At 45.0% G+C, this 27,564-nt stretch overlaps 1 protein-coding gene across 1 annotated transcript in view; it reads right to left on the bottom strand.

Annotated features, from left to right (window-relative positions):
- CSRNP2 (cysteine and serine rich nuclear protein 2) overlaps positions 1–27,564 on the bottom strand; it is a 54,196-nt gene that overhangs the window by 6,427 nt on the left and 20,205 nt on the right. The window contains exons 2-3 of the mRNA XM_063444783.1: positions 3,028–3,202; positions 182–441 (exon numbers count right to left, since the gene is read on the bottom strand). Of these exons, the coding sequence (XP_063300853.1) occupies positions 182–441; positions 3,028–3,187 (420 nt within the window). The 5' untranslated portion in view covers positions 3,188–3,202. The remainder of the gene's footprint in view (positions 1–181; positions 442–3,027; positions 3,203–27,564) is intronic.

A 27,564-nucleotide genomic window follows, 5' to 3' on the forward strand; every position in this document is an offset into this window, starting at 1 on the left:
AGCACATGGCTCCTAAAAATCAGAGATTATCAACCATCTTGGATTAAACTAATAATCTAAACAGCAAACTATGCAAGATTTATAGAAAACTAAACAAATAAGTGAATTTTAGGAATGGAACGATAAGGAGACTAAAATAATGACACCCATTTGCACGTGTTATCTTTGATTGTGATGATACCTTCATCTTGCGTGTATGAAGTTTCTCCTCCTTTAAGTGTTCACGAAGGATTTCACGGTGGGTCACCTCTTGTTCCTGGGCAAATTCACAAAGTGTATACTTGCGCACAGAGTTGTGGTGTTGCGCCATTCCAAGAGAGCTGCCGCCTTGGCTGGGCACACTGGTGAAGCCCTGCCGGCGGGAGAAGTAGTATACGGTAACTTGGTCAAAACGCACATTCTTCTGCCTCAGCTGTTTTTGACGTTTTAGGATGGATGTCGCTGGAAAGGAAAAAAAAAATGTAATTGTATGTATAAAAAAAAACAAAAAAAACTTCCATGGTAATCTTTCCTATGGAAATGTACACACTTTCCTGGGTGCATTGGGTATCTTCAGCATGTGACTACCTGATGCTAACTGCTTATTAAAACAGCTGAATATTATGGAAATATCAGCTCCAACAATTGTGACCACTCTCTAGGGCATTCCGAAGTAAATACATGATTACATAGCGGATAGGAGACATGCATTTTTTTTTTGCTGTTTAACTCAAAGAAGGCAAAATACCTAGTCTGAAGCACTTCCAAATTTACAACAAACTAGGAAAGAAATTCCTTCTTGACCACAGAATGCCAGTCGGATCTCTCCTTGGATCAAGAGGCTATTACCCCACACATTAAAAATGATTTCCCTGTATATTATGTTTTTGCAAGTATTTACCCAATTGCGGTTTAAACATCTGTATGGGCTGATAAAACCACCTCTTCAGGCAGAGCATTCCACCTATTTATTCTTACTGTAAAAAGCCTTTTTACTCTGCCTTGGACTAAATCTCCTTTCTTCCAGTCTAAATTTGTGACCTTGTGTCCTATGTATAGCCCTGTTTATGAATAGATTCCATACAATGGTTTTTATTGGCTCCAAATAGATTTGTATAATGCTAAAATAACTATTGTATATCATGTCTTTTTCAAGGAAGTGGAGATAGTTAAAGACACACTGTAGCTGCTTATTCTTTTTGAAATGGTTATACGATCTTGGTCCTCTGGTCCCATCCTTTCATTTAGTATTAAACAGTATCAAATGGTTCAATGCTAAACTAGAGTCCTCGATTAGGAAGCATTAGCCTAAGGCAGCTTTGGGTTGCAGCAATAGGCTGAAAGCAGTCACCTGACACTCTTGGCCAATCACAGTGCCCATTACAGGTATAAAATGGTATGATTAGAAAGAAGTGGATAATATCAGTCTTAGCCATACATTAGGTGGGGTCATGCGGTGGGTGGGTGGCCAGGGACATTGTGTGTTAAACTGCTTGAAATTTTTTAATATTGAACGGATAGACCGAGTAACCGAGATTAAATACTTAAAGTGCCTATAGCGTCCTTTTACATTGTACCTAGTTATGGAATCTTATCTGAAAAGAGTGTTTCAGAATAGTCTGATTTGTTGTGTAAAGCCAGTTTTGCAAGTAGGAAAAAAATAAAAATACAAAATAAAATAAAAAAACAAGCTATTCCTAATTTGACAGGACAGACAGCAATATGATTAATACATTGTTTTATCTAGATCCAGACAAACAAGGGTGGAGAGTATATGAGTAGTTTGGGGAGGCTCATAACTCCGGAAATAGATACTCTGGATTCAGGTGGGGCCGTCTGCACTAGATAATTGCTATGTCTGCATGCAGCAGGATTTATAACCTCTCCTGTTAATCACAGAAGTAGTAACAATCATATTTAGCGATATGGAACGGGCAAATTCAGTGATCCACACCTGGATGTAGATCAAACAGGGGTTTTGAGTCGAAGATCCCAAAATAGTCAGTGATGTAACTCCAAATTGACATTTTACATCTGCAACATAATGAACCGGTTTCAGGTTCAAGACTAATTTCTATACTCAATGTAAGGCCATCGATTAAAGCGAACAGAACGTATGTAACTAAAAGCCAAACTCAAAGCAAAACTGCAGTAGGAGGTAAATCATAACTAGAAAAGCTACAATTTGAGGAAATTGTGTGAAGTGTTCTTGCCTCCACCAGTAGTCTACAACTGGAGTGGGCGGAGTAACCGGGTGGAGTGGCTTGAGTAACTGTTGTGTGGTTGGAGTGGCTGGAGTAACTGTGGAAAGGTTGGACTGGGCAGAGTTACTTTATGGAACATTGATTAGCTGTATGCTAGGCAAATTTCTAAACAAAAACAAAATAAACATTAAAAATGTCTACATGAAATATTACTTTACATGGAAAATGACAGATCTTATTTATGTGCCAACGATATTTAGGGAAATAATACTCTGCAATTTGAGACATTTTATTAGTTTTCATGGCGAGTGCTCCGAATTTAGCTCTTTGCTCCAGAACAGCTAACGTTCTTGCCTATTAATCTCCCTACATTCCTTTTTTCTTTTTTTAATGGTCTACTATTCTGTGTTACAGAGTAGAAGAACTTCAAAAAAATAGTGTGCCCTGACTTATAATACTGGGACAGGTAAATGGTCAGGCATCTGTGGTCTTAAAGCAACAATAGGAAGTAACAGTAGGAATACAAACCTGCATTTGTAAGACTTCAGTTCCTCCCCCCACATGAATAAACAAAAAAAAAAGTGCCCCCTTCCCTGTCCCATAGTGTCCCTCACATGTCCCGTAGTGTTCTTTCCCCCCCTCATTTTGGTGCATCCCTAGTTGTTTTGCATACTTTTTAGAAAAACAAACTTTAAATAAAATGCCCACAAATTGGGTCAGTTCTGGGATGGAGTGCACCTTTAAGCTTTTTCTGCATAATAAACTTTATTCGAATACCTATATAATTATGCTTTAGTGGAGACTTCCCGTTCTCATGAATTTTAAATGGATGAGTCCTACTTACGTATGAATCCAGTGGAAGTGGGAGCGTTGATGCTGTCACAACTCTCAGCACTGTCACTATTTGAGATCTCATCATCGGAGTCTTTCGGTGTAGAGATTGGTGAACTCACATCTACCTCTTCAAATTTTCTTTTAAAACTCCTGCTTGTGATTGCATCCATTTGTTTAACAGTGACCTGCAACAGGGAAACAAAAAATAAAATATATATTTTGAAACTTTGTACAACAGTCATATTTAGGCTTTTAAGTATGCCTTTCTGGAAAAGGGAATTAATAAAGGTGAACTAACACATATCTGGAATGTACACTGTTGAATAAAACATCTATAAGTTACTTTAAACATGCATATTAAAAAGGGACAGTATAGTCACCAAAACAACTCTCTTATTAAAGCAGTTTTGGTGTATAGAACATGCCCCTGAAGTCTCACTGCTCAATTCTCTGCCATTAAGGAGTTAAATTACTTTGTTTATGCAGCCCCTAGGTACACCTCCCTGCATGTGACTTACACAGCCTTCCATAAACACTTGTAAAGAGATATCCAATATTTACACTTCCTTTATTGCAAATTTTGTTTAATTTAGAATTTCTCATCACCTGCTATGTTAATAGCTAACAACTTACAGAGAATATATGTGTCACACAATATCTAGATTTTAAGTAGCCTTATAGAATATAGAAATGTATTTTAGGAATGTGCTGTTCCTTAATCTGTATTATGTATACATTTTGGTCACTAAGGCAGAACCTTAGGGTTGCCACCTGACCGGTATTTTACCGACACAGACGGTATTTGGGGCTGTGTGACCAGTGCTGGTATTGCAGGAATACCAGCAATGCAGGGGCCGGTATTTCTGTCTGCTGGAACTCCCAGGCTCTCCCAGCTCTGCATGTATCTCTCTCCAAGCTCCATGAGACAGGCAGAGTGGGGAGGATACAGAGGCAGAGTAGGAGAGATACATAGTTGCAGTTCCTCTCAGATGGATATTTAGCTCCGCCCCTTCCTCCTGCTTCATCTCCTCACTCACACACTCAGTGAGGAGTGCTGCTCTGAGTGTACTGAACTGGTTATCAGGCAGAGCAGCTTTTTACAGCTCTGCAGTGTTCACCCCTGCCCCCCTCCACAGGACACATTGTAAGTAGCCAGGTCTCTGCAGATGGGAGCACTTCGGGACATAGAAATAAGTGTTTGTTGTATACTTCTTTCTTAATTGTATGCCCGAGTCTGAATGTGTAGGAGGTCAGTGTATGACTTTATCTGAATGTCTGTGACTGTGTATGACAGTGTCTGTAGGTTTCTGTATAACTGTATGACACGGTCTGTGTCTGTATATCACTATGTCTGTCAGTGGTGTATTTAGGATTTGCTTGGGCACACCCCCCAACCCCTAATTTAAATTTTCCCCACCCCTTCCTGTGAAGGACGCACACTCACTGACAAACACACTGGCAAATAGTGATGTACCGAACTGTCCGCCGGCGAACAGTTCCCGGCGAACTTAGCGTGTTCGCGTTCGCCGCGGCGGGCGGACACATGCGCAGTTTGATCCGCCCCCTATTCGTTATCATTGGGCAAACTTTGACCCTGTGCCTCTCGGTCAGCAGACACATTCCAGCCAATCAGCAGCACTCCCTCCCTTCCACACCCTCCAACCTCCCTCCCAGCATCCATTTTCGATTCATTCGGAAGATGCATGCTTAGTGAGAGGAGGGAAAGTTTAGCTGCTGCTGATTAGATAGGGAAATTGATAGCTAGGCTAGGGTATTCAGTGTCCACTACAATCCTGAAGGACTCATCTGATCTCTGCTGTAAGGACAGCACCCCAAAAAGCCCTTTTTAGGGCTACAACATCAGGCTGCTTTTTTTTTTTCCTGTGTAATGTAATTGCAGGTGCCTGCCTGCCAGCTTCTGTGTGAGGTTCACATTGGATACTGTGCCCACTTGCCCAGTGCCACCACTCATATCTGGGGTCACAATAGGTTAAGCTTTACATTTAAAAGAAATAATTTGTTTTCACTGTAATAGAAGAGCAGTTGCCTGCCTGCCAGCTTCTGTGTCAGGTTGGATGCCTTGCCCATTTGCACAGTCAGTGCCACCACTCATATCTGTTTTTACAATAGCTTAAGCTTTAGATTTAAAATAAATAATTTTTTTTCACTGTAATAGAAGAGCAGTTAGTTGTCTGCAAGCGTCTGGGTGTCAGGCCTACTTCAGCGTGTGCTCTGCAGACCTGTGCCAGTGTGCTTTGACAGTTGCCAATCATATCTGGTGTCTCTTTAGCGTGCTTTTACAAAGAAAAAAGGTTTCCAGTGTAAGCTAATAGCAGCCAGTCAGTGTCCTTCAAGCGGCTCTGTCAGGCCTTCCTTCAGCGTGTGCCCTGCACAACACTGCCAGCGTGCTTTGACAGTTGCCAATCATATCTGGTGTCTCTTTAGCGTGCTTTTACAAAGAAAAAAGGTTTCCAGTGTAAGCTAATAGCAGCCAGTCAGTGTCCTTCAAGCGGCTCTGTCAGGCCTTCCTTCAGCGTGTGCCCTGCACAACCCTGCCAGCGTACTTTGACAGTTGCCAATCATATCTGGTGTCTCTATAGCGTGCTTTTAAAACCAAAATTTTGTTTCCACTGTAATAGAAGAGCAGTTGCCTGCCTGCCAGCTTCTGTGTGCGGTTCACAGTGGATACTGTGCCCTCTTGCCCAGTGCCACCACTCATATCTGTTTTTACAATAGCTTAAGCTTTAGATTTAAAATAAATAATTTTTTTTCACTGTAATAGAAGAGCAGTTAGTTGTCTGCAAGCGTCTGGGTGTCAGGCCTACTTCAGCGTGTGCTCTGCAGACCTGTGCCAGCGTGCTTTGACAGTTGCCAATCATATCTGGTGTCTCTTTAGCGTGCTTTTACAAAGAAAAAAGGTTTCCAGTGTAAGCTAATAGCAGCCAGTCAGTGTCCTTCAAGCGGCTCTGTCAGGCCTTCCTTCAGCGTGTGCCCTGCACAACACTGCCAGCATGCTTTGACAGTTGCCAATCATATCTGGTGTCTCTATAACGTGCTTTTACAAAGAAAAAAGGTTTCTAGTGTAAGCTAATAGCAGCCAGTCAGTGTCCTTCAAGCAGCTCTGTCAGTCCTTCCTTCAGCGTGTGCTCTCCAGAACTGTTCCAGTGCACATTGCCAATCATATCTGGTGTCTCTATAGCGTGCTTTTAAAACCAAAATTTGTTTTTCACTGTTATAGATTGAATAGCAGTTAATTGTCTTCAAGCGGGTGTGTCAGGCCTACAGTGTGTGCTCTGCAGAACTGTTACAGTTCACATTGCCAATCATATCTGGTCTCACAGTAGCTTGCACGCATAGTACCACTAATCCCCCAAAAAATGACAGGCAGAGGCAGGCCATCCCGCAGGGGCCGTCGTGGTCGTGGTGCTGTGATTCCCTTTTGCCCTAGAATAATGCCCAGTTTTCAGAAGCCACGTACCCTGAACTTTAAAAGTTCTGAGGACATAGTTGACTGGCTAACACAGGACACCCAATCTTGTACAGCCTCCGCTCGGAACCTTGACGCACCATCCTCCTCCAGCTTAGCTTCAGGCACCTCTCAAGATAGCACTCACCCGCCTGCCGCCACCACCAAAACTAGCACCACAGCCGCTTTACTTGGTATGTCAGAGGAGTTATTCACACACCCGTTTGAAGAAATGAGTGATGCGCAACCATTATTGCTAGAGGATGTAGATAACAGGGATATGTCTCAGGCAGGCAGCATTAAACACATGGAGGTACGGTGTGATGATGATGATGATGTTGTACCCGCTGCTGCTTCCTTTTCTGAGTTGTCAGATACAAGCGAAGCGGTTGATTATGACGATGCGTCCATGGATGTCACGTGGGTGCCCGCTCGGCAAGAAGAAGAACAGGGCGAAAGTTCAGATGGGGAGACAGAGAGGAGGAGGAGACGAGTTGGAAGCGGGGGGGTCGTCACAAGGAGCTAGTGGCACAGTCAGACAGCATGCATCAGCGCCCGGGGTCAGCCCTACAGCACGCCAATCAACGCATGCCGTGTCCACCACCAGAATGCCGTCATTGCAGAGCTCAGCAGTGTGGAATTTTTTTTGTGTGTCTGCCTCTGACAACAGCGATGCCATTTGCAACCTGTGCCAAAGGAAACTGAGTCGTGGGAGGTCCAACACCCACCTAGGCACAACTGCTTTGCGTAGGCACATGATCTCACATCACAAACGCCTATGGGATCAACACATGAGTACAAGCAGCACGCCTACTCTAAGCCGCCATCCTCCTCCTGGTCCAGCATCTTCAGCCACGTCAACCACTGCTGTCCTTCTTGCCCCCTCTCAACCATCCGCCACTCCGTCTCCCGCCTTGAGCAGTTCCCGCTCATCTGCCCACAGTCATGTGTCTGTCAAGGACATGTTTGAGCGTAAGAAGCCAATGTCACCAAGTCACCCCCTTGCCCAGCGTCTGACAGCTGGCTTGTCCGAACTATTAGCCCGCCAGCTTTTACCATACAATCTGGTTGAGTCTGAGGCGTTCGAAAAATTTGTAGCTATTGGGACACCGCAGTGGAAGGTACCCGGCCGGAATTTCTTTTCACAAAAGGCAATCCCCAACTTGTACTCGATTGTGCAAAAGGAAGTCATGGCATGTCTGGCACACAGTGTTGGGGCAAGGGTCCATCTGACCACTGATACCTGGTCTGCAAAGCATGGTCAGGGCAGGTATATCACCTACACTGCGCATTGGGTAAACCTGCTGACGGCTGACAAGCAAGGAATGCGTGGCATTGCAGAGGAGTTGGTGACACCGCCACGAATTGCAGGCAGTCCTGCTGCCACCTCCTCTACTCCTCCTACTCCATCCTCTTCCATAACCTCCTCGGCTGAGTCCTCTTGTGCTGCTGCGTCTTGCTCCACATCAACGGCACCCCCCCAGCTCCCCAGGTACTATACCACATCCCGGATACGGCAGTGTCACGCCATCTTGGGTTTGACTTGCTTGAAAGCAGAGAGTCACACCGGACAAGCACTCCTGTCCGCCCTCAACGCACAGGTGGAAAAGTGGCTGACTCCGCAGCAACTGGATATCGGCAAAGTGGTGTGTGACAACGGAAAAAATTTGATAGCGGTATTGAAGTTGGGCAAGTTGACACATGTGTGTAATCTGATCGTACAACGCTTTGTGAATAAGTACACAGGCTTACAGGACGTCCTGAAGCAGGCTAGGAAGGTGTGTGGCCATTTCAGGCGTTCCTACACGGCCATGGCTCACTTTGCCGATATCCAGCGGCGAAACAACATGCCAGTGAGGCGCTTGATTTGCGACTGCCCTACACGTTTGAATTCAACACTCCTAATGTTCGACCGCCTGCTCCAACAAGAAAAAGCTGTTAATGAATATTTGTATGACCGGGGTGCTAGGACAGCCTCTGGGGAGCTGGGAATTTTTTTGCCACGTTACTGGACGCTCATGCGCAATGCCTGTAGGCTCATGCGTCCTTTTGAGGAGGTGACAAACCTAGTCAGTCGCAACGAAGGCACCATCAGCGACATCATACCATTTGTTTTCTTCCTGGAGCGTGCCCTGCGAAGAGTGCTGGATCAGGCTGTAGATGAGCGTGAAGAGGAAGAGGAAGAGTTGTGGTCACCATCACCACCAGAAACAGCCTTATCAGCATTGCTTGCTGGACCTGCGGCAAGGCTGGAAGAGGATTGTGAGGAAGAGGAGTCAGAGGAGGATTGTAGCTTTGAGGAGGAGGAGGAGGAGCAAGACCAAACACAACAGGCATCCCAGGGTGCTCGTTGTCACCTATCTGGTACCCGTGGTGTTGTACGTGGCTGGGGGGAAGAACATACCTTCAATGACATCAGTGAGGAGGAGGAACGGGAAATGAGTAGCTCGGTATCCAACCTTGTGCAAATGGGGTCTTTCATGCTGTCCTGCCTGTTGAGGGACCCTCGTATAAAAAGGCTGAAGGAGAACGACCTGTACTGGGTGTCCACGCTACTAGACCCCCGGTATAAGCAGAAAGTGGCGGAAATGTTACCGAATTACAACAAGTCGGAAAGGATGCAGCATTTGCAAAATAAATTAAAAAGTATGCTTTACACAGCGTATAAGGGTGATGTCACAGCACAACGGGAATATAACAGGGGGAGAGGTGGAAGTCATCCTCCTCCTCCTCCCACGACCACGCCGGCAAGGACAGGACGCTTTAAAGACGTGTTGTTGATGGAGGACATGCGGACCTTTTTAAGTCCTATGCATCGCCACAGCCCTTCGGGATCCACCCTCAGAGAGCGACTCGACCGACAGGTAGCAGACTACCTCGCCTTAACTGCAGATATCGACACTCTGAGGAACGATGAACTCCTTGACTACTGGGTGTGCAGGCTTGACCTGTGGCCTGAGCTATCCCAATTTGCGATAGAACTTCTGGCCTGCCCCGCTTCAAGTGTCCTGTCAGAAAGGACCTTCAGTGCAGCAGGAGGTATTGTCACTGAGAAGAGAAGTCGCCTAGGTCAAAAAAGTCTAGATTACCTCACCTTTATTAAGATGAATGAGGGATGGATCCCGAAGGGACTGACACTGGGCGATACATTCGATTAAAAAAGGCCTGATGAGATGAGCTGCCTTGGGCTAAAAATGGTCCACACGCTGCTGTATTTTAGCTCTGAATGACGTTTGACTTGCGTGACTTATCCGCCACCAACTAGGGTTCAAGCCGCCATGTTTTAGGGCACTTTCTGCCTGTGAAACAAACAAATTTTTCTGGCCGCTGCTACAGCAGCGGCTGCAACAATACCAAATTTTTCAGGCATGTGTACATGCCTAATTTTTAGGCCCACTGGTGCAGCACTGTGGCTTCAAAAACCAAACCAAAAAAAAATCCTCCAAGATGGCACCAATATACCAGTGGTCTAAGCATCTTCCCACCTTGGCCTAAAAAGGGGAGGTGATAAAATAATTAAAAATCTCTGCCATTTACACGTCCACTGATAGGAGACGCAGAAGGTATTAAACTGATAAGAACAATACTAAACTCACCACTCCTATCTGGTGGCACATTAGCTTGCCCGCGCAGTGCCCCAAATTTCAAGTAAGAGGACCGACCAAGCATCTTCTTCCATCTCCCTGTTACATAAATCAATGCCATATCCATAGAAATTGTAGCGAATATCCAGGATAGTTTTACAGGGCCAAATCATGTCGCCTGTTGAAAGAGGTGACCTTGCTCGGGTCCCAGGTGTGCGGTTCCTAAAATGGCTGCCATATACATGTCCTCTGATAGGAGACACGGAAGGTATTAAACTGATATGAACAATACTCCACTCCTATCAGTAGGTCCGTCCCATTGTGATTTATGCCCCCCACCCACCGCGCAGGGATGGGGGCCGGGGGGGAGGAAAGTAGGCCCCCCCCATTGTGATTTATGGCCCCCACCCACCGCGCAGGGGTGGGGGCCGAGGGGGGGAGGACAGTAGGTCCCCCCATTGTGATTTATGGCCCCCACCCACCGCGCAGGGGTTGGGGAGGACAGTAGCTCCCCCCAGTGTGTATCATGGGCTTTGAGGACAGGTGTCAATCCATACCTGCCAAGTGACCCTATGTAGGGGGAACAGTCCCTATTCTGCTCTGTGTCAGTGTGTATCATGGTCTCTGTGGACGGGGAACAGTCTCTATTCTGCTCTGTGTCAGTGTGTATCATGGTCTCTGTGGACAGGGAACAGTCTCTATTCTGCTCTGTGTCAGTGTGTATCATGGTCTCTGTGGACAGGGAACAGTCTCTATTCTTGTCAGGGTACCTGTGGTCTCTACCTCCGAAAGAGGTAGAGACTTAGCTGTTCCTCCATCCAGACGGTCTGATGGCTCCCTTCCCCGCGGTCTATCCGGTCATGCTAGGCCAGCCGCGAGGGAGTGACTGCCTTTTACAGCATCTAGGCAGGAAGTTGTCATCAGGACACTCCTCCGGAACGACCTGTCACTCAATTGCTGCAGGACCAATCAGGACGCCTCGGAGGCGTGGTTACTGCTCTGAACAGGGTATTTAACAGAGCTTCTTTCATTAGCTCATTGCCCTGTCGTGGTTCTAGCTTGTTCTAGTCACTCAGTGCTTGTGTATTCTATTATCCCTTTTGGTTTTGACCCGGCTTGTTTACCTTACTCTGCTTATCTCTGTTACCCTTGATTTGGCTTGTCTCTCGCTTACCTGTCTTCTGTTACCCTCGACCTCGGCTTGTCTTTGACCATTCTATACTGTACTACTTACGTTAGTCCGGCCATTCTAAGGTCCGGTATACGTATCTGGCTACTGTTTGTACTCTGCGTGTTGGATCCCTGTCCCGATCCTGACAATTCTGCTCTGTGTCAGTGTGTATCAGGGGTTTTGAGGACAGGTGTCAATCCATATCTGCCAAGTGACCCTATGTAGGGGGAACAGTCTCTATTCTGCTCTGTGTCAGTGTGTATCATGGTCTCTGTGGACAGGGAACAGTCTCTATTCTGCTCTGTGTCAGTGTGTATCAGGGGTTTTGAGGACAGGTGTCAATCCATATCTGCCAAGTGACCCTATGTAGGGGGAACAGTCCCTATTCTGCTCTGTGTCAGTGTGTATCAGGGGTTTTGAGGACAGGTGTCAATCCATATCTGCCAAGTGACCCTATGTAGGGGGAACAGTCCCTATTCTGCTCTGTGTCAGTGTGTATCAGGGGTTTTGAGGACAGGTGTCAATCCATATCTGCCAAGTGACCCTATGTAGGGGGAACAGTCCCTATTCTGCTCTGTGTCAGTGTGTATCAGGGGTTTTGAGGACAGGTGTCAATCCATATCTGCCAAGTGACCCTATGTAGGGGGAACAGTCCCTATTCTGCTCTGTGTCAGTGTGTATCAGGGGTTTTGAGGACAGGTGTCAATCCATATCTGCCAAGTGACCCTATGTAGGGGGAACAGTCCCTATTCTGCTCTGTGTCAGTGTGTATCAGGGGTTTTGAGGACAGGTGTCAATCCATATCTGCCAAGTGACCCTATGTAGGGGGAACAGTCCCTATTCTGCTCTGTGTCAGTGTGTATCAGGGGTTTTGAGGACAGGTGTCAATCCATATCTGCCAAGTGACCCTATGTAGGGGGAACAGTCCCTATTCTGCTCTGTGTCAGTGTGTATCAGGGGTTTTGAGGACAGGTGTCAATCCATATCTGCCAAGTGACCCTATGTAGGGGGAACAGTCCCTATTCTGCTCTGTGTCAGTGTGTATCAGGGATTTGACTATCTTTATTCAGATTCAAAAATTACAATTCCAGGAAAAATTTAACAAACATTTACAAGAACATGTTATGCACATCATAGAAACAACGTAAACCTCTTTAACCCCTTAAGGACCAAACTTCTGGAATAAAAGGGAATCATGACGTGTCACACATGTCGTGTGTCCTTAAGGGGTTAAAGCCACAAACTTAAGACAAAAAATACGTACACACAATGTGTAAGGGTTTGAAAGAATATTCTGAATCCTTACATGTTTACTTTATCGTTTGTTTGATTTTTGTGAACCATATATAAACTACAAGCAGCGTGAAAACTATAAAAACTCAAGTGGCCATGCTGATCAAATTAAATAGTATGCTTTACACAGCGTATAAGGGTGATGTCACAGCACAACGGGAATGTAACAGGGGAAGAGGTGAAAAGTCATCCTCCCCCTCCCACGACCCCGCCATATCTGCCAAGTGACCCTATGTAGGGGTAACAGTCTCTATTCTGCTCTGTGTCAGTGTGTATCATGGTCTCTGAGGACGGGGAACAGTCTCTCTTCTGCTCTGTGTCAGTGTGTATCAGGGGCTTTGAGGACAGGTGTCAATGTTAGGTGATTTCTGCCCTTTATGGATTAAAAGCAGACTCTGCATCAACTATGTAATTTTCCATGGGAGTTTTGCCATGGATCCCCCTCTAGCATGCCACAGTCCAGGTGTTAGTCCCCTTGAAACAACTTTTCCATCACTTTTGTGGCCAGAAAGAGTCCCTGTTGGTTTTAAAATTCGCCTGCCCATTGAAGTCAATGGCGGTTTGCGCGGTTCGCGAACATTTGCGGAAGTTCGCGTTCGCCGTTCGCGAACCGAAAATTTCGGGTTCGCGACAACACTACTGGCAAACAATGACATACACTATTACTTGGACACACACTGACAGACGCACGCACTCACTGACAGACCAACAAACACACATACACACTGCTCCCAACACTCAAATTATTTTTTACATTTTATTTTAAATCCACCCAGCCTTCCTCCCTTTTTTTTTTTTTCCCCAAAAAAGGTAGCGACCCTGAGCACCATTCCTGCAAGATGCATGATCCGGTGTGCTCCCAATTCCCTTTTGTTTTTACTAGGCATACACACAAAAAATATTTCCAGTAATTTACGGACTTTTATAAAAAGTTCCATGCAAAGCAGCCCCATGAGCTTACAATCTAAAGAGATAATGTGAAGGGGAAATAATTTGTGTGGCACATGGAATATTAAAAAGAGCAGCTGATAATTGCAACAGATGACCATTTTGTTTCTTATTGGCCTCACAAGTATTTTTACATTTGCAGCAATGCTCTTATTACCTAGCAGCACCTAGCAGCCCAAATTCACACTCCACAGGGGCGAGGTTAGGAAGAATAAGAGTAACAACTACAGTGGTACTTCAGTTTACAAATGCCTCGGTTAACAATTTTCAGTTTACAAATGAAAATACATTGAAAATAAAGCCTCAGTTTACAATTTTTTTTTTGCAATACAAAGCATGTTTCCCCAGGATCCATTTTGCCTGGAAGGTTTACAGCGCCGCCCACGTGCATTCTGAAGTCTATGGGTAGCATGTGGTGTTGAGTGTGGAGGCATTGGAGCGGCTTTTGCATCGAGTTTTGGAGCCATTCTGGAAATGTTTTGCAGTGGTTTTGGGTCTTTTTGGAACTCTTTTGGTGCATTTCGCAAGCGGTGGAAAGGTAGGGAGCTGAGCTTCATTGTTTGCATGCCTTTTACTGTGTGTTCTGCATTGTGGGTTGTGGAGTAGTTTTTTCAATTTCAGTTCATTTTGACTTTTTTCTGACCTCCTGAAAGGATTAATTGGTTTTCAATGCATTTGTATGGGAAACCGCGTTTCGGTTTACAAATTTTTCGCAATAAGAAACGTCCCGGAGAACGCATTAAATTCGTAAACCGAGGTACCACTGTACTGAAGAGTGAAATGGCTCCTATCTTACAGACCTGAGAAGTAAGAGAAGGGAGTGGTTTAAAATACATCATCGTTTGAAAGTTTTTTTTTTTTTTTGTTTATGTAGACATTGTTCCTGATATTCTATTTATATGGCTGTAAGTTTATATACGTGTCTGAAAGGGTAAACCTGTCGTTGTATACCGGTTACTAGAGGCTTGTGTGTAATATGTTACTGTGTTATCTGTAACTATATCAGTGCATGTATCTATGTATGTATTCTCTGTGAGCATGTAAATATATCTGTAAGTGTTTCATTGTTTTTGTGTAATGTGGACATTATATATTTATGTAATGTGTGTGTATTAATATTTATATACATATCTATGTGTAAGTGTATCCCTTTGAGTTTTTGCAAGTATCTAAGGGTTTTTGGGGCTTCTACAGCTCTGTCCTTTTGGTTCTGTAAATAAGTGTGTGTCTTTGGTGTTCTATATTAATATTAATGTGGACATCTGTGCCAGCAACGAGATAAAAGAGAAAGGAGAGAGATGCATAGAGAGATCTCAGTCTTACCATCTATATATATCTCTTGTAATGTCCAAAAGGTGAGCAACACAAAAACAGAATGCATATTTAACAAAATTGCCTACACACAACGCACATCTCACACACCTACCCCCACAAGTCCAAATGTACACCCAACTAATATAGACACAGCTCCTTCCATAACTCCAATCACACACACACAGCTGCAAGTACACACACATACACAGACTGATTTCCAATATATTTAATCCCCACCAAAAATAAAGACTCCGAGGTGTGAAAAAGTATCTAAAGGGAGAGGGGGTGGGGGTATGATAAGGGCGATAAATACATTTTTGTCTGAAATAGTAAAAGTGCTTTTGCCGGCCCTGTGGGGGCTCTAACTCCCACTAATCTAATTGTTCTGTCTGAGGGAGCCTGATGTCTGCATGGTCCCATCTCTTCAGGCTGAACACAGTAATATGAGAAGGAAGAGTGGGCAAAGATCTGGAGCAATCCCCTTTCAATTGCTGCATTCCACGCACAATTCATGAATGCGCCGTCTGCAGAGGGATATGCTGTGATGCAGAGAGCCACTGGGTCCATTGAGCAAGCACTCAGGAAGGGAGGCTCCTTAGTAGAGTATCCCTAAACAGACTTCCCTCTGCATAGAAAGAAATTATATTGGAAGTAGTTTTTTTGGGGGGGAGGGTGGGGGGGAGATTTAGAGATGTGGCCTTGGTTTGCTATTATGTGGGAAAAGTGGTCTCTGCTTTCCAATAAGATGCCCAGGTTCCACAGGAAAAGAAGTAGAAAGATCAAAATTACAACTGAGAAAGGATTTGCCCCTTTATGATGGTAAGACTATCACTGTTGAGTCTGCCTAACCTGAAAAAATATTGCAAGAAGTTTATTCGTAATTTAGTGAATTTTCCAATGCATTTTCTGTCTTTACCTTATGCTGCTCCCTGTGAGGTCACGCATATATAAATAAATTATGAAAATTACCATGGCTGGTACTTTTTCCAAGAGAGTGGCAACCCTAGTTACACTTCTGGTCAACATCCCACCACGTCGCGATTGGGAGAGGGGCTTCTGCTCAGAAACGTAACTCCCACTAATCTCAAGAAGACTGGGGAATGTCATCAACGTGCTGCTCTAAGCTTAAAAGAACAGTATAGAGTTAAGTATACACACATGAATTGCTAACACTTTCATTTTATTCTATATATTTCAGGGAGTGTCCCCACTGCGTGAGAGTTTGAAAGGGGAGTTACTTGCCTTTCAGCGACATTATCTTTCCTGATGCTCCACCTATAGATCAGCCAGTCTAAAGTTTCCTCATATGGAAACTGTGGGAGGCTAGAACGCATGAATGGCAAAACAGCACTGTGCCAATCAAAGGGTCTCTAGGAATTTAACTTGGCTATTGGGGCAGAAGCGCCTCTAGTGTGTCAGGATCGGGACAGGGATCCAACACGCAGAGTACAAACAGTAGCCAGATACGTTTACCGGACCTTAGAATGGTCGGACTAACGTAAGTAGTACAGTATAGAATGGTCAAAGACAAGCCGAGGTCGAGGGTAACAGAAGACAGGTAAGCGAGAGACAAGCCGAATCAAGGGTAACAGAGATAAGCAGAGTAAGGTAAACAAGCCGGGTCAAAACCAAAAGGGATAATAGAATACACAAGCACTGAGTGACTAGAACAAGCTAGAACCACGACAGGGCAATGAGCTAATGAAAGAAGCTCTGTTAAATACCCTGTTCAGAGCAGTAACCACGCCTCCGAGGCGTCCTGATTGGTCCTGCAGCAATTGAGTGACAGGTCGTTCCGGAGGAGTGTCCTGATGACAACTTCCTGCCTAGATGCTGTAAAAGGCAGTCACTCCCTCGCGGCCGGCCTTGCATGACCGGATAGACCGTGGGAAAGGGAGCCATCAGGCCGTCTGGATGGAGGAACAGCTAAGTCTCTACCTCTTTCGGAGGTAGAGACCGCAGGTACCCTGACATAGTGGCTGTCTGAAAGAGATCCACTAGAGCAAGTTTAACCGTGCAATGTAAACTGCAGGGACATGGCACCCAAACCAATTCAATGGGTGCCTTTAGAGTCCTATTAATGAAATCTTGACCTAACAAAAATGGTATTAAAAATAATAATTTCAGGCAAATAGCTTTTAACAATGCAAAGTTATTTTAGATTAAAAACACCTTTTGCGTAACTAGGCAAATAGTTTTGCATGTTTCTTAGGTTTCTCCCCCTACCCCTTCATATTTCAAAGCCTCTTGCCAAGAAACAGGCTCACACATGGGAAAGTGCCCCTTCTCACCAGTAGCCACTCAGGCAACCCCAGAAAGTGTCTATTGCTCAGCAATAAATACCCAGGCATCCTTGAAAGTGGCCCCTTGCTTTCCGATAACTGCCTTGGATCCCCTCAAGGAAAGGGTCCCCTGCTCACAAAAAGACCAGGAACCCTAGGAAGGTGGCCCTTGCCAAATCCCCTAGAAGAGGAACTTGTTTGCCAATAGATGCCCAGGCTCTACATAAAAAGAACTGGAGAGATCAAAATTGCAACTGGAAAAGGATGTTTGCCTTCATGCTGGTAAGATTATCACTGTGAAGTCTGCCTAAACTGCACTGCAATCCCTCTGTATAGAAAAATCATATTGTAAGCAGTTTTTTTTCTTTTCTTTTAATACATATCTGTGAACAGCAACCAGTTTCTGCATCCGAGACCAAGCATCTTAAAATGCACACTTCTAAAATTATCCGCAAAAATCACTGCAATTCTACCACCACCCCTCACTTTCCATCTTGGGGTTATTCGGAACCCCTCATGTTTTGATCATAGGCAAAGATACTTCCAGATGGAGATCTGTTTGCCTGTGACTAGTCTGTGAGCTGCAAGTGCGGATCAGCCATCACCACACTTCCACAAACCGGAGACTGTTGTCGTGGCAACTAAAGCATATGATTAGAAGAGGGTGGTGCCACGAGAAGGGGGGTGGGGGGGGGGGGAGGTAGAAGAGAGGAAGGGGGGGAGATGTCAGTTGTGCAGAAGAAAACAAAGCAAGAAATAAGATCTACATAGACGTTCAGACTGAAAGGATGAAGCATATGCATGTGTTGCTATCAAAATAACTAAATAAAATAATTATAAATGTTAAAAAAAAGTCCCATAAGCAGTAGCTTTTCTGAAAATAACATACCTGATTGCATTGTTTTGTTTTGAAAGAACTGGTTACTAATTCATGGATTTAACCTAACCCATTGTATGCCTTTCTATGATCAGCGATGACCCACACCTTGCATGGATAGTGAGGGTTAAATTAATTTTAACAATTGCACAATGCTGAAAAGATTTTAAATGATGTCAAATCTGATTGTTTGGGTTATTTTGTTAAAGTCTCACTAATATTTTTTTGATTAGAGAGAACTAAAAGTGAGTCATGGGGACAGGTCAACAGATTTTGCAGAGTGAAAAAGTATAATTTTGATGGGGTCTTCATCAAGAAATAGGAAATAATCCATGTTACTGGTACCGTGAGAGCACATTAGACTAGGAATGGCAATATGTAAATGTCTAATTTGTTGTGCAGTCTTTTGGCTAGCTATACACCCGTTCAAATGAGGAATATAGCAACTAGCATAATGGGGGACTTTGTTACACAACTAACCTTCAAGCTATCTGCACATGGCCTTTCAACAGATAATATTTAGTTGAAATTAGAGTATAAAACAAAAATGAGAACATACTGTCAGATTTAAAAGGTTCCTCCAATGCCCGTGATCACGTCTGCTTGTTGAAGTGTTCACTGAGGAACTCCATGGAAATCTGCATGTGCAGCATTACTGCTTGAAACCAGAGACCTTATTTTCAGACCATAACCACTGCATGTCATTGCTTCAGTATGTTAAATCATTTAATTGGATTAATATTTGTTAATGCAGCCCTAGCCACACCTCCCTGTATGTGACTTACACAGCCTCCCAACACACTTTCTGCAAAGAGACATCTCATGTAAACTTCCTTTATTGCACATTTATTTTTTAATTTCTTAACTCCTGTTCTGTTAATAGCCTCCTGTGTATGATTCAGTGTGAGGTGGAGGGGGGCTAATGCGTATGCGCAGTAAGCAATGTTTTCCTATGGCGATTTCACCGAAGTTGGATGCTCTCATGCAGAGCGTCATGTAGGGGATTCTGAGTCTGCCATCATCCAGGAAGTAGAGGCTAGTGGCTGTCTGACAGCCACTAGAGGCCATCTAGTCCTACAAGGTAATTATTGCAGATTATCAAAAACTGCAATGATGTACATTGCAGGACTAGGTGGGATATGGACATTGCACCCAGACCACTTCAATGAGGTGTCCCTTTAAGCAAAAGTAGTTTCGATGCCTTCAGTATATCTAAGTAATGCGTATGACTTTTTTTTTTTTTTTAATGATTGAACTAGGTATACATTGGTGATTTCTAATAATTCTAATGCTGTGCCAGTGCACACAAGATTTATCCCATTGGTTACCTTTTCAGCATCCCCATCGACAGTTACTGGCATAACAAGGTAATTATGGACTCAATTTAAAAAAAACCCAAAAAAAAATAAAAAAAAATTACAAATTATTCAATACGATTTTTCCAATTATTTTTTTTCAATCTACAGAAGTAACCAATAAAGTATATGGTGTTTTCTTTGTAGAAGATTCTATTGGAAACAAATTATTTTAGTGTTGAATGATTTGGAAGGCTTATTATTAGCTTACATTAAATGTGATCTATCTAGATGTGACACTTATTTTATGCTTTACAGTAAACAGGTAGAGGTATAAGCATATATGAGGTACACAAGTGACACGCTCACAACATATCCTTTAAAGGACCACTCTAGGCACCCAGACCACTTCAGCTTAATGAAGTGGTCTGGGTGCCAGGTCCAGCTAGGGTTAACTAATTGTTTTATAAACATAGCAGTTTCAGAGAAACTGCTATGTTTATCAATTAGTTAAGCCTTCCCCTATTTCCTCTAGTGGCTGTCTCACTGACAGCCGCTAGAGGCGCTTGCGTGATTCTCACTGTGAAAATCACAGTGAGAGCACGCAAGCGTCCATAGGAAAGCATTATGAATGCTTTCCTATGTGACCGGCTGAATGCGCGCGCAGCTCTTGCCGCGCGTGCGCATTCAGCCGACGGGGAGGAACGGAGGCGGAGAGGAGGAGGAGAGCTCCCCGCCCAGCGCTGGAAAAAGGTAAGTTTTACCCCTTTTCCCCTTTCCAGAGCCGGGCGGGAGGGGGTCCCTGAGGGTGGGGGCACCCTCAGGGCACTCTAGTGCCAGGAAAACGAGTATGCTTTCCTGGCACTAGAGTGGTCCTTTAAATACATTCATCAACACACACTCCCAAAATGCGTCTTCTCAGTAACGCAGGGGCAATAACAATAACGATGGGGCAATCATCACTGCAGATATACAATGAAGGCTAATGAACTCAAAAATCAGATCTCCCCCTGCTCACATTAATGCAACTTGGGAAAAGTTAAAGCGGCGACTATAAACCTAACAAGCATGTGCCTAGTTTCCAGATATGCTAGCGAAGGCAGAGTTGAGCGGTGTACAGTTGAGGCAGCTTGTGACAGATATATTATAAATGTAATGTAATAAATAAATGTCTAGCCTCATACACGCACTGATTGAGTAACCCGACTGGCTCTATAGCTCCAGCTGAAAGAACAAACGTCTAGTCTTGGACCTTCCTCAGGTTTCCGACAGATGCATTCAGCATAAACGTAAACTGTACAGAGTTTCTTTTATATGTACTGCACAAAAAGTCACATTCTTCAAGCTATTCAAAACCCAAGCATGCATGAATGGGCACATAAACCTGAGCAGAAGAGAGGTAAGAGATCAACGGAGTAATAACAGTAACCAGATTGGGGTTTTAGGGAAAGGTAATTAGAAACTCGGCAAAAATAGAGTTCCAGTTAAAAAAATAGATTAGGTTTCTTGCAGATTTTCCAAAATGTGGTCCAATACCATGGCTATTTGGTCAATATAATGCATATATTCCAAAATTCATCTTAGGTGCACAATTTTCTATTTTTGGGCCTGCCTTCCAGTGCTTCCCTATAAACAACATTGTGTTTGCCATGCACTAGCAGTGTATACACAGCAGTACACAATCCCTAGTTTATAATTAGACAGAAGAAGACCACCGATCTCTCTTAAGGCTCCACTAAATATATATGAAATTATTTACAGACAGTGCAAAGATCTCATTTTCCAGTTCTGGAAAGTTAAGACATACAAGAACAATTTAACACTTAAAAGTAAGACGGCACTGAGTACTTGCAAGAAACCATAATTTCTTAAGAGGAAATTGCTATGGTCTGTTGAGAATCTAAAAAAATTAAATCCAAGATATAAATTCACCATACTAAAAGTAATCACACAAATCGAAAATATTTCTTCCCAGTTATGAATAGTGTTGCTTTCCATGCAGTGTTTCGTTGTGATAATTCTACACCTTTAAATCAGGCTACTTACTAGAAGCATTACATTATTTGCAGGGCTACTGAATGCAATGTGTGAAATGCCTAGCGGTACTCGTTCTGCTCATCGGTACTCTGCCAAGGATGTGACATCACCAGGTACACACAAACTAAGAGATTACTCATTACTGATGATGCAGATTTGATGCATCATCACCAATTTTTTTAAAGACTATTCTGTACACAATAGAGGAAAGAGGAAGGGCCAAAAACTAAGCCCAAATGGAGAGTAATGGGGGAGGGAGGTCCCTACCTTTTAATGATCCTAAAGGAAAACACAAAATAAATAAAATAGATAGGCAGGGGAGTGATACTGGACCAAGCCTGGGGGGATAATACTAAGACAGCTGCTCGCTATGCAAGGAGACAAGCTGATCTTTATCCTATTACAAAAAATCCCCCATCCGGCTTGAGAGACTCACAGTAACTCAAAACAGAGTAGTAAAGTAGACTTGAAGAAATAGGGCTAAAAAGGAGTCAGCCCTGTAAGGAAAAAACCCCTACTCAACCCCCACTAGTACTGAGTCCAAAGCAAGGATTCCTATAGTGAGAAGGCTGTCCCTGAATACCTCAGCACAGTGGATAACCCACTTGTGCCTACCAAGTTTCAAGTCCCTACCCAGTCCCTGCCTATCTCAATAACTTAAGTTAAATTAAATTAAACAAAAATCATTATTAGTGCTACCTATAAAGTGCAAAATTATAAAATAAGTTAAAGAGGCTAGCTCGACGCGCGTTTCGGCGTTACAGCACGCCGTCGTCAGGAGCAGTGAGCTTGTGGTGTCCCCTGAACCTGTTTAAATACCTTCACATATCAGCTTGGTTGGTGCCGGCTGTGTGCGGTCACGTGAGTATGTGCGTCATCCTAAGCTCCTCCCCACGGGTCGCGTCACGTGACGCGGACACGGAAATAATATCCTGGGTGGGGAGAACGTATGGACGTCATCCGACACTCCGCCCCGTGGTCGCGTCATATGACGCGGACCGGGAGGCAGTGTCCTAGATGATACGAGCGTGTCTCTAAACACGACCCTACCATGCAATTCCTTACTGAAATTAAAGCTTTGTTGAGTCAAGCTCTATCTGATAACTTGATCACTAAAAATGAATTTGATTTCATGCTGGTAAGACAGCCTATACTTTCCACCTTTTATAGCTTACCGAAAGTTCACAAGTCTCTTGACCAACCATCAGGTAGACCGATTGTATCGGGATGTGGAAACCTGACCCAGAACTTGAGTATTTTTTTTGGATAAGATCCTGGCACCCATTGTCTCTAAGTTACCATCGTACATAAGAGACACGAAACAAATGCTCAATTTCTTGAAGGATATTTCCACACCAGATCAGGCATCACTATGCAGTTTAGATGTGGAGTCCCTTTATAGTTCTATACCCCACACACAGGGAATTAATAACATCAAGACTATATTGGAACAAGAATTACAGTTTCCAACTGCATATACGGAATTCGTCTCTAATGTCCTTAGAACTGTCCTGACTAAGAATATCTTTCTCTTTAATGGCACTCTATACCAGCAAATCAGGGGGACTGCGATGGGGACATCGTGTGCCCCATCCTATGCAAACCTGTACCTGGGCACTTGGGAGAAATACATTAGATCAGCCCCCCATTTGAGTCACTATATGGGGATGATTTTTTGTTGGAAACGGTATATAGATGATGTACTGATCATCTGGACCGGCAACGAAAAAGATTTTGAGACTTTTGTAAATCTTCTCAATATAAATGATCTAAATCTAAGATTCACGAGTGAGATGGGTGGCAAAAAACTTAATTTTTTGGATATTTCAATAACCATCCAGCCGGAAGGAGGTGTTTCTACAACCCTCTTTAGGAAACAAACGGCCACAAATAGCCTTTTAAACTGGCAGAGTTATCACCCTCACCCCTTAAAAGCTGGCATACCAATAGGACAGTATCTAAGGTTAAGACGCAACTGTTCCTCTTTAGAGGACTTTAAGGTCAAAGCATGGGAACTTAGACGCGCCTTTAAGGATAAGGGCTACCCCAATAGGGTCTTAAGGAGAGCCTACACCAGAGCAATTAGCACGGAACGAGAATGTCTCCTTACTGAAGATACAACAAAGAAACAAGATGAGAAACTAATTCGGTGCATTGCCACTTTCGATGCAGGTTGGGATTTCATGATGGGAACTCTCAAACGCTACTGGCCGATTTTGACATCGGACCCTGAGATTAAACAAGTAGTCACTACATTCCCCTCTGTGACTGCACGGAGAGGTAAGAACCTGCGTGACACCCTGGTTCACAGTCACCTAGCTCCCCTTAAAAGAGGTGGCAAAGATTATCTACCAAAGGGGACATTTAAGTGTGGACACTGTAGCGCCTGTGAGTTCATAGATCAAAAAACGAAGGAATTTACTGACAGCGAGAATAGCGAATCCTTTCCGATACGTTCCTTTTTTAACTGTAGGACAGAGGGCGTGATATATCTACTCACCTGCTCTTGTGGCCAAAAATATGTGGGTAAAACCTTCAGACCTTTTAAACTACGAATAAGAGAACATGTCAACTCGGTCAGGAGACCTTTAGAGACTCCGATCTCGCGCCATCTCAAAATTCACCATCAAAATTCTGCGGATAAATTGAGATTCATAGGGATTGAATATATCCCACAAACTACACGGAGGGGAGACTGGGATAAAAAATTAAGACAACGTGAATCGTATTGGATTTACAAACTTAAAACCCTATCCCCGGCAGGCCTAAATGAGGGCTTTTCCTTTTCAGCCTTTCTTTAAAATGTGCTTTAATTTAATTTAAAGCGGCACTGTCATGCCGAATTCCGTTTTTTTTTTAACCCCCCTCCCGCCTCAACTACATCCAATCGACCCCCTAGTCATCCCCAAATGCCCCTATGCCCCCCACATTACCTATTTTTTATTCTTTATTTTCTGCCCGATCTTTATTCAGGGCGCCGCCATCTTTGTGTGGGTAGGTGAAGTCCCTGTGGGACACGTCATCTGCCCACACTAGATAGCCCTGAGATTCCCGCACATGCCCAGTGAAACACCTGGACATGCGAACGGGAATTTCACCTATTCATTCATTCATCAGACAGACGAATGAATGAATAGAAAAAATCAGACGAACAAACTAACACTGTGTATCAGTGTTAGTTTGTTCGTTCAGTTTATTACAAGGAGGGAGCTACCGGCGTGCAGCTCCCTCCTTGTAATATGTAAAGATAGAAGCGGCAGGGAGCAGAGCTCCCCACCACTTCATAAGCCCCCCAGGTCCCCCCCTCACTCTATGGGGGTCAATATGACCCCCATAATAGCACAAGGGAGATTAAAATCTCCCCAATGCCCCTACTCGCTATATCGCGAGTAGGGGCATGTCCACTAAACAGTGAGCAGCCTGTGGCTGCTCACTGTAAAAAAAAAAAAAAAAAAAAAGGGTAATAAGGGGGGGACGGGGGGCCTACTGTCCTCCCCCGCCGGCCCCCACCCCTGGACGGCGGGTGGGGGCCATAATGGGAATGAGGGGGGACCTACTGTCCTCCCCTCAGGCCCCCACCCCTGGGCGGCGGGTGGGGGCCATAATAGTAATAAGGGGGGGGGACCTACTGTCCTCCACCCCCCCGGCCCCCACCCCTGGGCGGCGGGTGGGGGCCATAATAGTAATAGGGGGGGGGGACCTACTGTCCTCCACCCCCCGGCCCCCACCCCTGGGCGGCGGGTGGGGGCCATAATAGTAATAAGGGGGGGGGACCTACTGTCCTCCAGCCCCCGGCCCCCACCCCTGGGCGGCGGGTGGGGGCCCTAATGGAAAAAAGGGGGGGGGGGACCTACTGTCCTCCCCCCCGGCCCCCACCCCTGGGCGGCGGGTGGGGGCCATAATAGTAATAAGGGGGGGGGGACCTACTGTCCTCCAGCCCCCGGCCCCCACCCCTGGGCGGCGGGTGGGGGCCCTAATGGAAAAAGGGGGGGGGGGGACCTACTGTCCTCCCCCCGGCCCCCACCCCTGGGCGGCGGGTGGGGGCCATAATAGTAATAAGGGGGGGGGGGGGATCTACTGTCCTTCCCCCCCCCCCGGCCCCCACCCCTGGGCGGCGGGTGGGGGCCATAACGATAATGGGGGGGGACCTACTGTCCTCCCCCCGCCCCCACCCCTGGGCGGCGGGTGGGGGCACTAAGTAAATTCCCCCCCCCCCCCCATCAAGGTGACTAGGGGTGCCCAAGCCCCTAGTCACCCACCCCCCACCCAAATAAAAAATGCCCCTACCTACCCCCCTCACCCTAAAAAATAGTGAGGGGGGAATAAAATTGCTAACCTGTAAAGTAAAATTAAACTTACCATTCGACGTCTTCTTTTTTCTAAAATCTTCATTTTTCAGCCCCAAAAAAGGCCAAATAAAAAAACCATCATAGCCGTCGAACTAAAAATAAAATAAAAAACCCGAGCGCAAAAAAAAAAACCCGACGAAAAAGAAAAAACCCGAGCGCACAAAAAAATAATCCATCTTCACCCATGGAGGGCTCCGCGCAGACTGAGCTCCGCAGGGCGGGGCAAGGCTTATAAAGCCTTGCCCCGCCCTGCAATTAGCCTAAGAACACTCTGATTGGTGGGTTTAAGCCAATCAGAGTGCTCTTTGTCATTTTACAAGCGTGGGAAAGTTCTTTGGAATTTTCCCACGCTTGTAAAATGTCACAGAGCACTGTGATTGGATGGCTTGAAATCCATCCAAATCACAGTGCTCTGTGTCATTTTACAAGCGTGGGAAAGTTCTTTGGAATTTTCCCACGCTTGTAAAATGACACAGAGCACTGTGATTGGATGGATTTCAAGCCATCCAATCACAGTGCTCTGTGTCATTTTACAAGCGTGGGAAAGTTCTTTGGAATTTTCCCACGCTTGTAAAATGACACAGAGCACTGTGATTGGATGGCTTTAAATCCATCCAATCACAGTGCTCTGTGTCATTTTACAAGCGTGGGAAAGTTCTTTGGAATTTTCCCACGCTTGTAAAATGACACAGAGCACTGTGATTGGATGGATTTCAAGCCATCCAATCACAGTGCTCTGTGTCATTTTACAAGCGTGGGAAAGTTCCAAAGAACTTTCCCACGCTTGTAAAATGACACAGAGCACTGTGATTGGATGGCTTTCAAGCCATCCAATCACAGTGCTCTGTGTCATTTTACAAGCGTGGGAAAGTTCTTTGGAATTTTCCCACGCTTGTAAAATGACACAGAGCACTGTGATTGGATGGCTTTAAATCCATCCAATCACAGTGCTCTGTGTCATTTTACAAGCGTGGGAAAGTTCTTTGGAATTTTCCCACGCTTGTAAAATGACACAGAGCACTGTGATTGGATGGATTTCAAGCCATCCAATCACAGTGCTCTGTGTCATTTTACAAGCGTGGGAAAGTTCCAAAGAACTTTCCCACGCTTGTAAAATGACACAGAGCACTGTGATTGGATGGCTTTCAAGCCATCCAATCACAGTGCTCTGTGTCATTTTACAAGCGTGGGAAAATTCCAAAGAACTTTCCCACGCTTGTAAAATGACAAAGAGCACTCTGATTGGCTTAAACCCACCAATCAGAGTGTTCTTAGGCTAATTGCAGGGCGGGGCAAGGCTTTATAAGCCTTGCCCCGCCCTGCGGAGCTCAGTCTGCGCGGAGCCCTCCATGGGTGAAGATGGATTATTTTTTTGTGCGCTCGGGTTTTTTCTTTTTCGTCGGGTTTTTTTTTTTGCGCTCGGGTTTTTTATTTTATTTTTAGTTCGACGGCTATGATGGTTTTTTATTTGGCCTTTTTTGGGGCTGAAAAATGAAGATTTTAGAAAAAAGAAGACGTCGAATGGTAAGTTTAATTTTACTTTACAGGTTAGCAATTTTATTCCCCCCTCACTATTTTTTAGGGTGAGGGGGGTAGGTAGGGGCATTTTTTATTTGGGTGGGGGGTGGGTGACTAGGGGCTTGGGCACCCCTAGTCACCTTGATGGGGGGGGGGGGGGAATTTACTTAGTGCCCCCACCCGCCGCCCAGGGGTGGGGGCGGGGGGAGGACAGTAGGTCCCCCCCCCCATTATCGTTATGGCCCCCACCCGCCGCCCAGGGGTGGGGGCCGGGGGGGAGGACAGTAGGTCCCCCCCCCTTTTTTCCATTAGGGCCCCCACCCGCCGCCCAGGGGTGGGGGCCGGGGGCTGGAGGACAGTAGGTCCCCCCCCCCTTATTACTATTATGGCCCCCACCCGCCGCCCAGGGGTGG

This window comes from Pelobates fuscus, chromosome 1, assembly GCF_036172605.1.
Source record: "Pelobates fuscus isolate aPelFus1 chromosome 1, aPelFus1.pri, whole genome shotgun sequence".
NCBI lineage: Eukaryota > Metazoa > Chordata > Amphibia > Anura > Pelobatidae > Pelobates > Pelobates fuscus.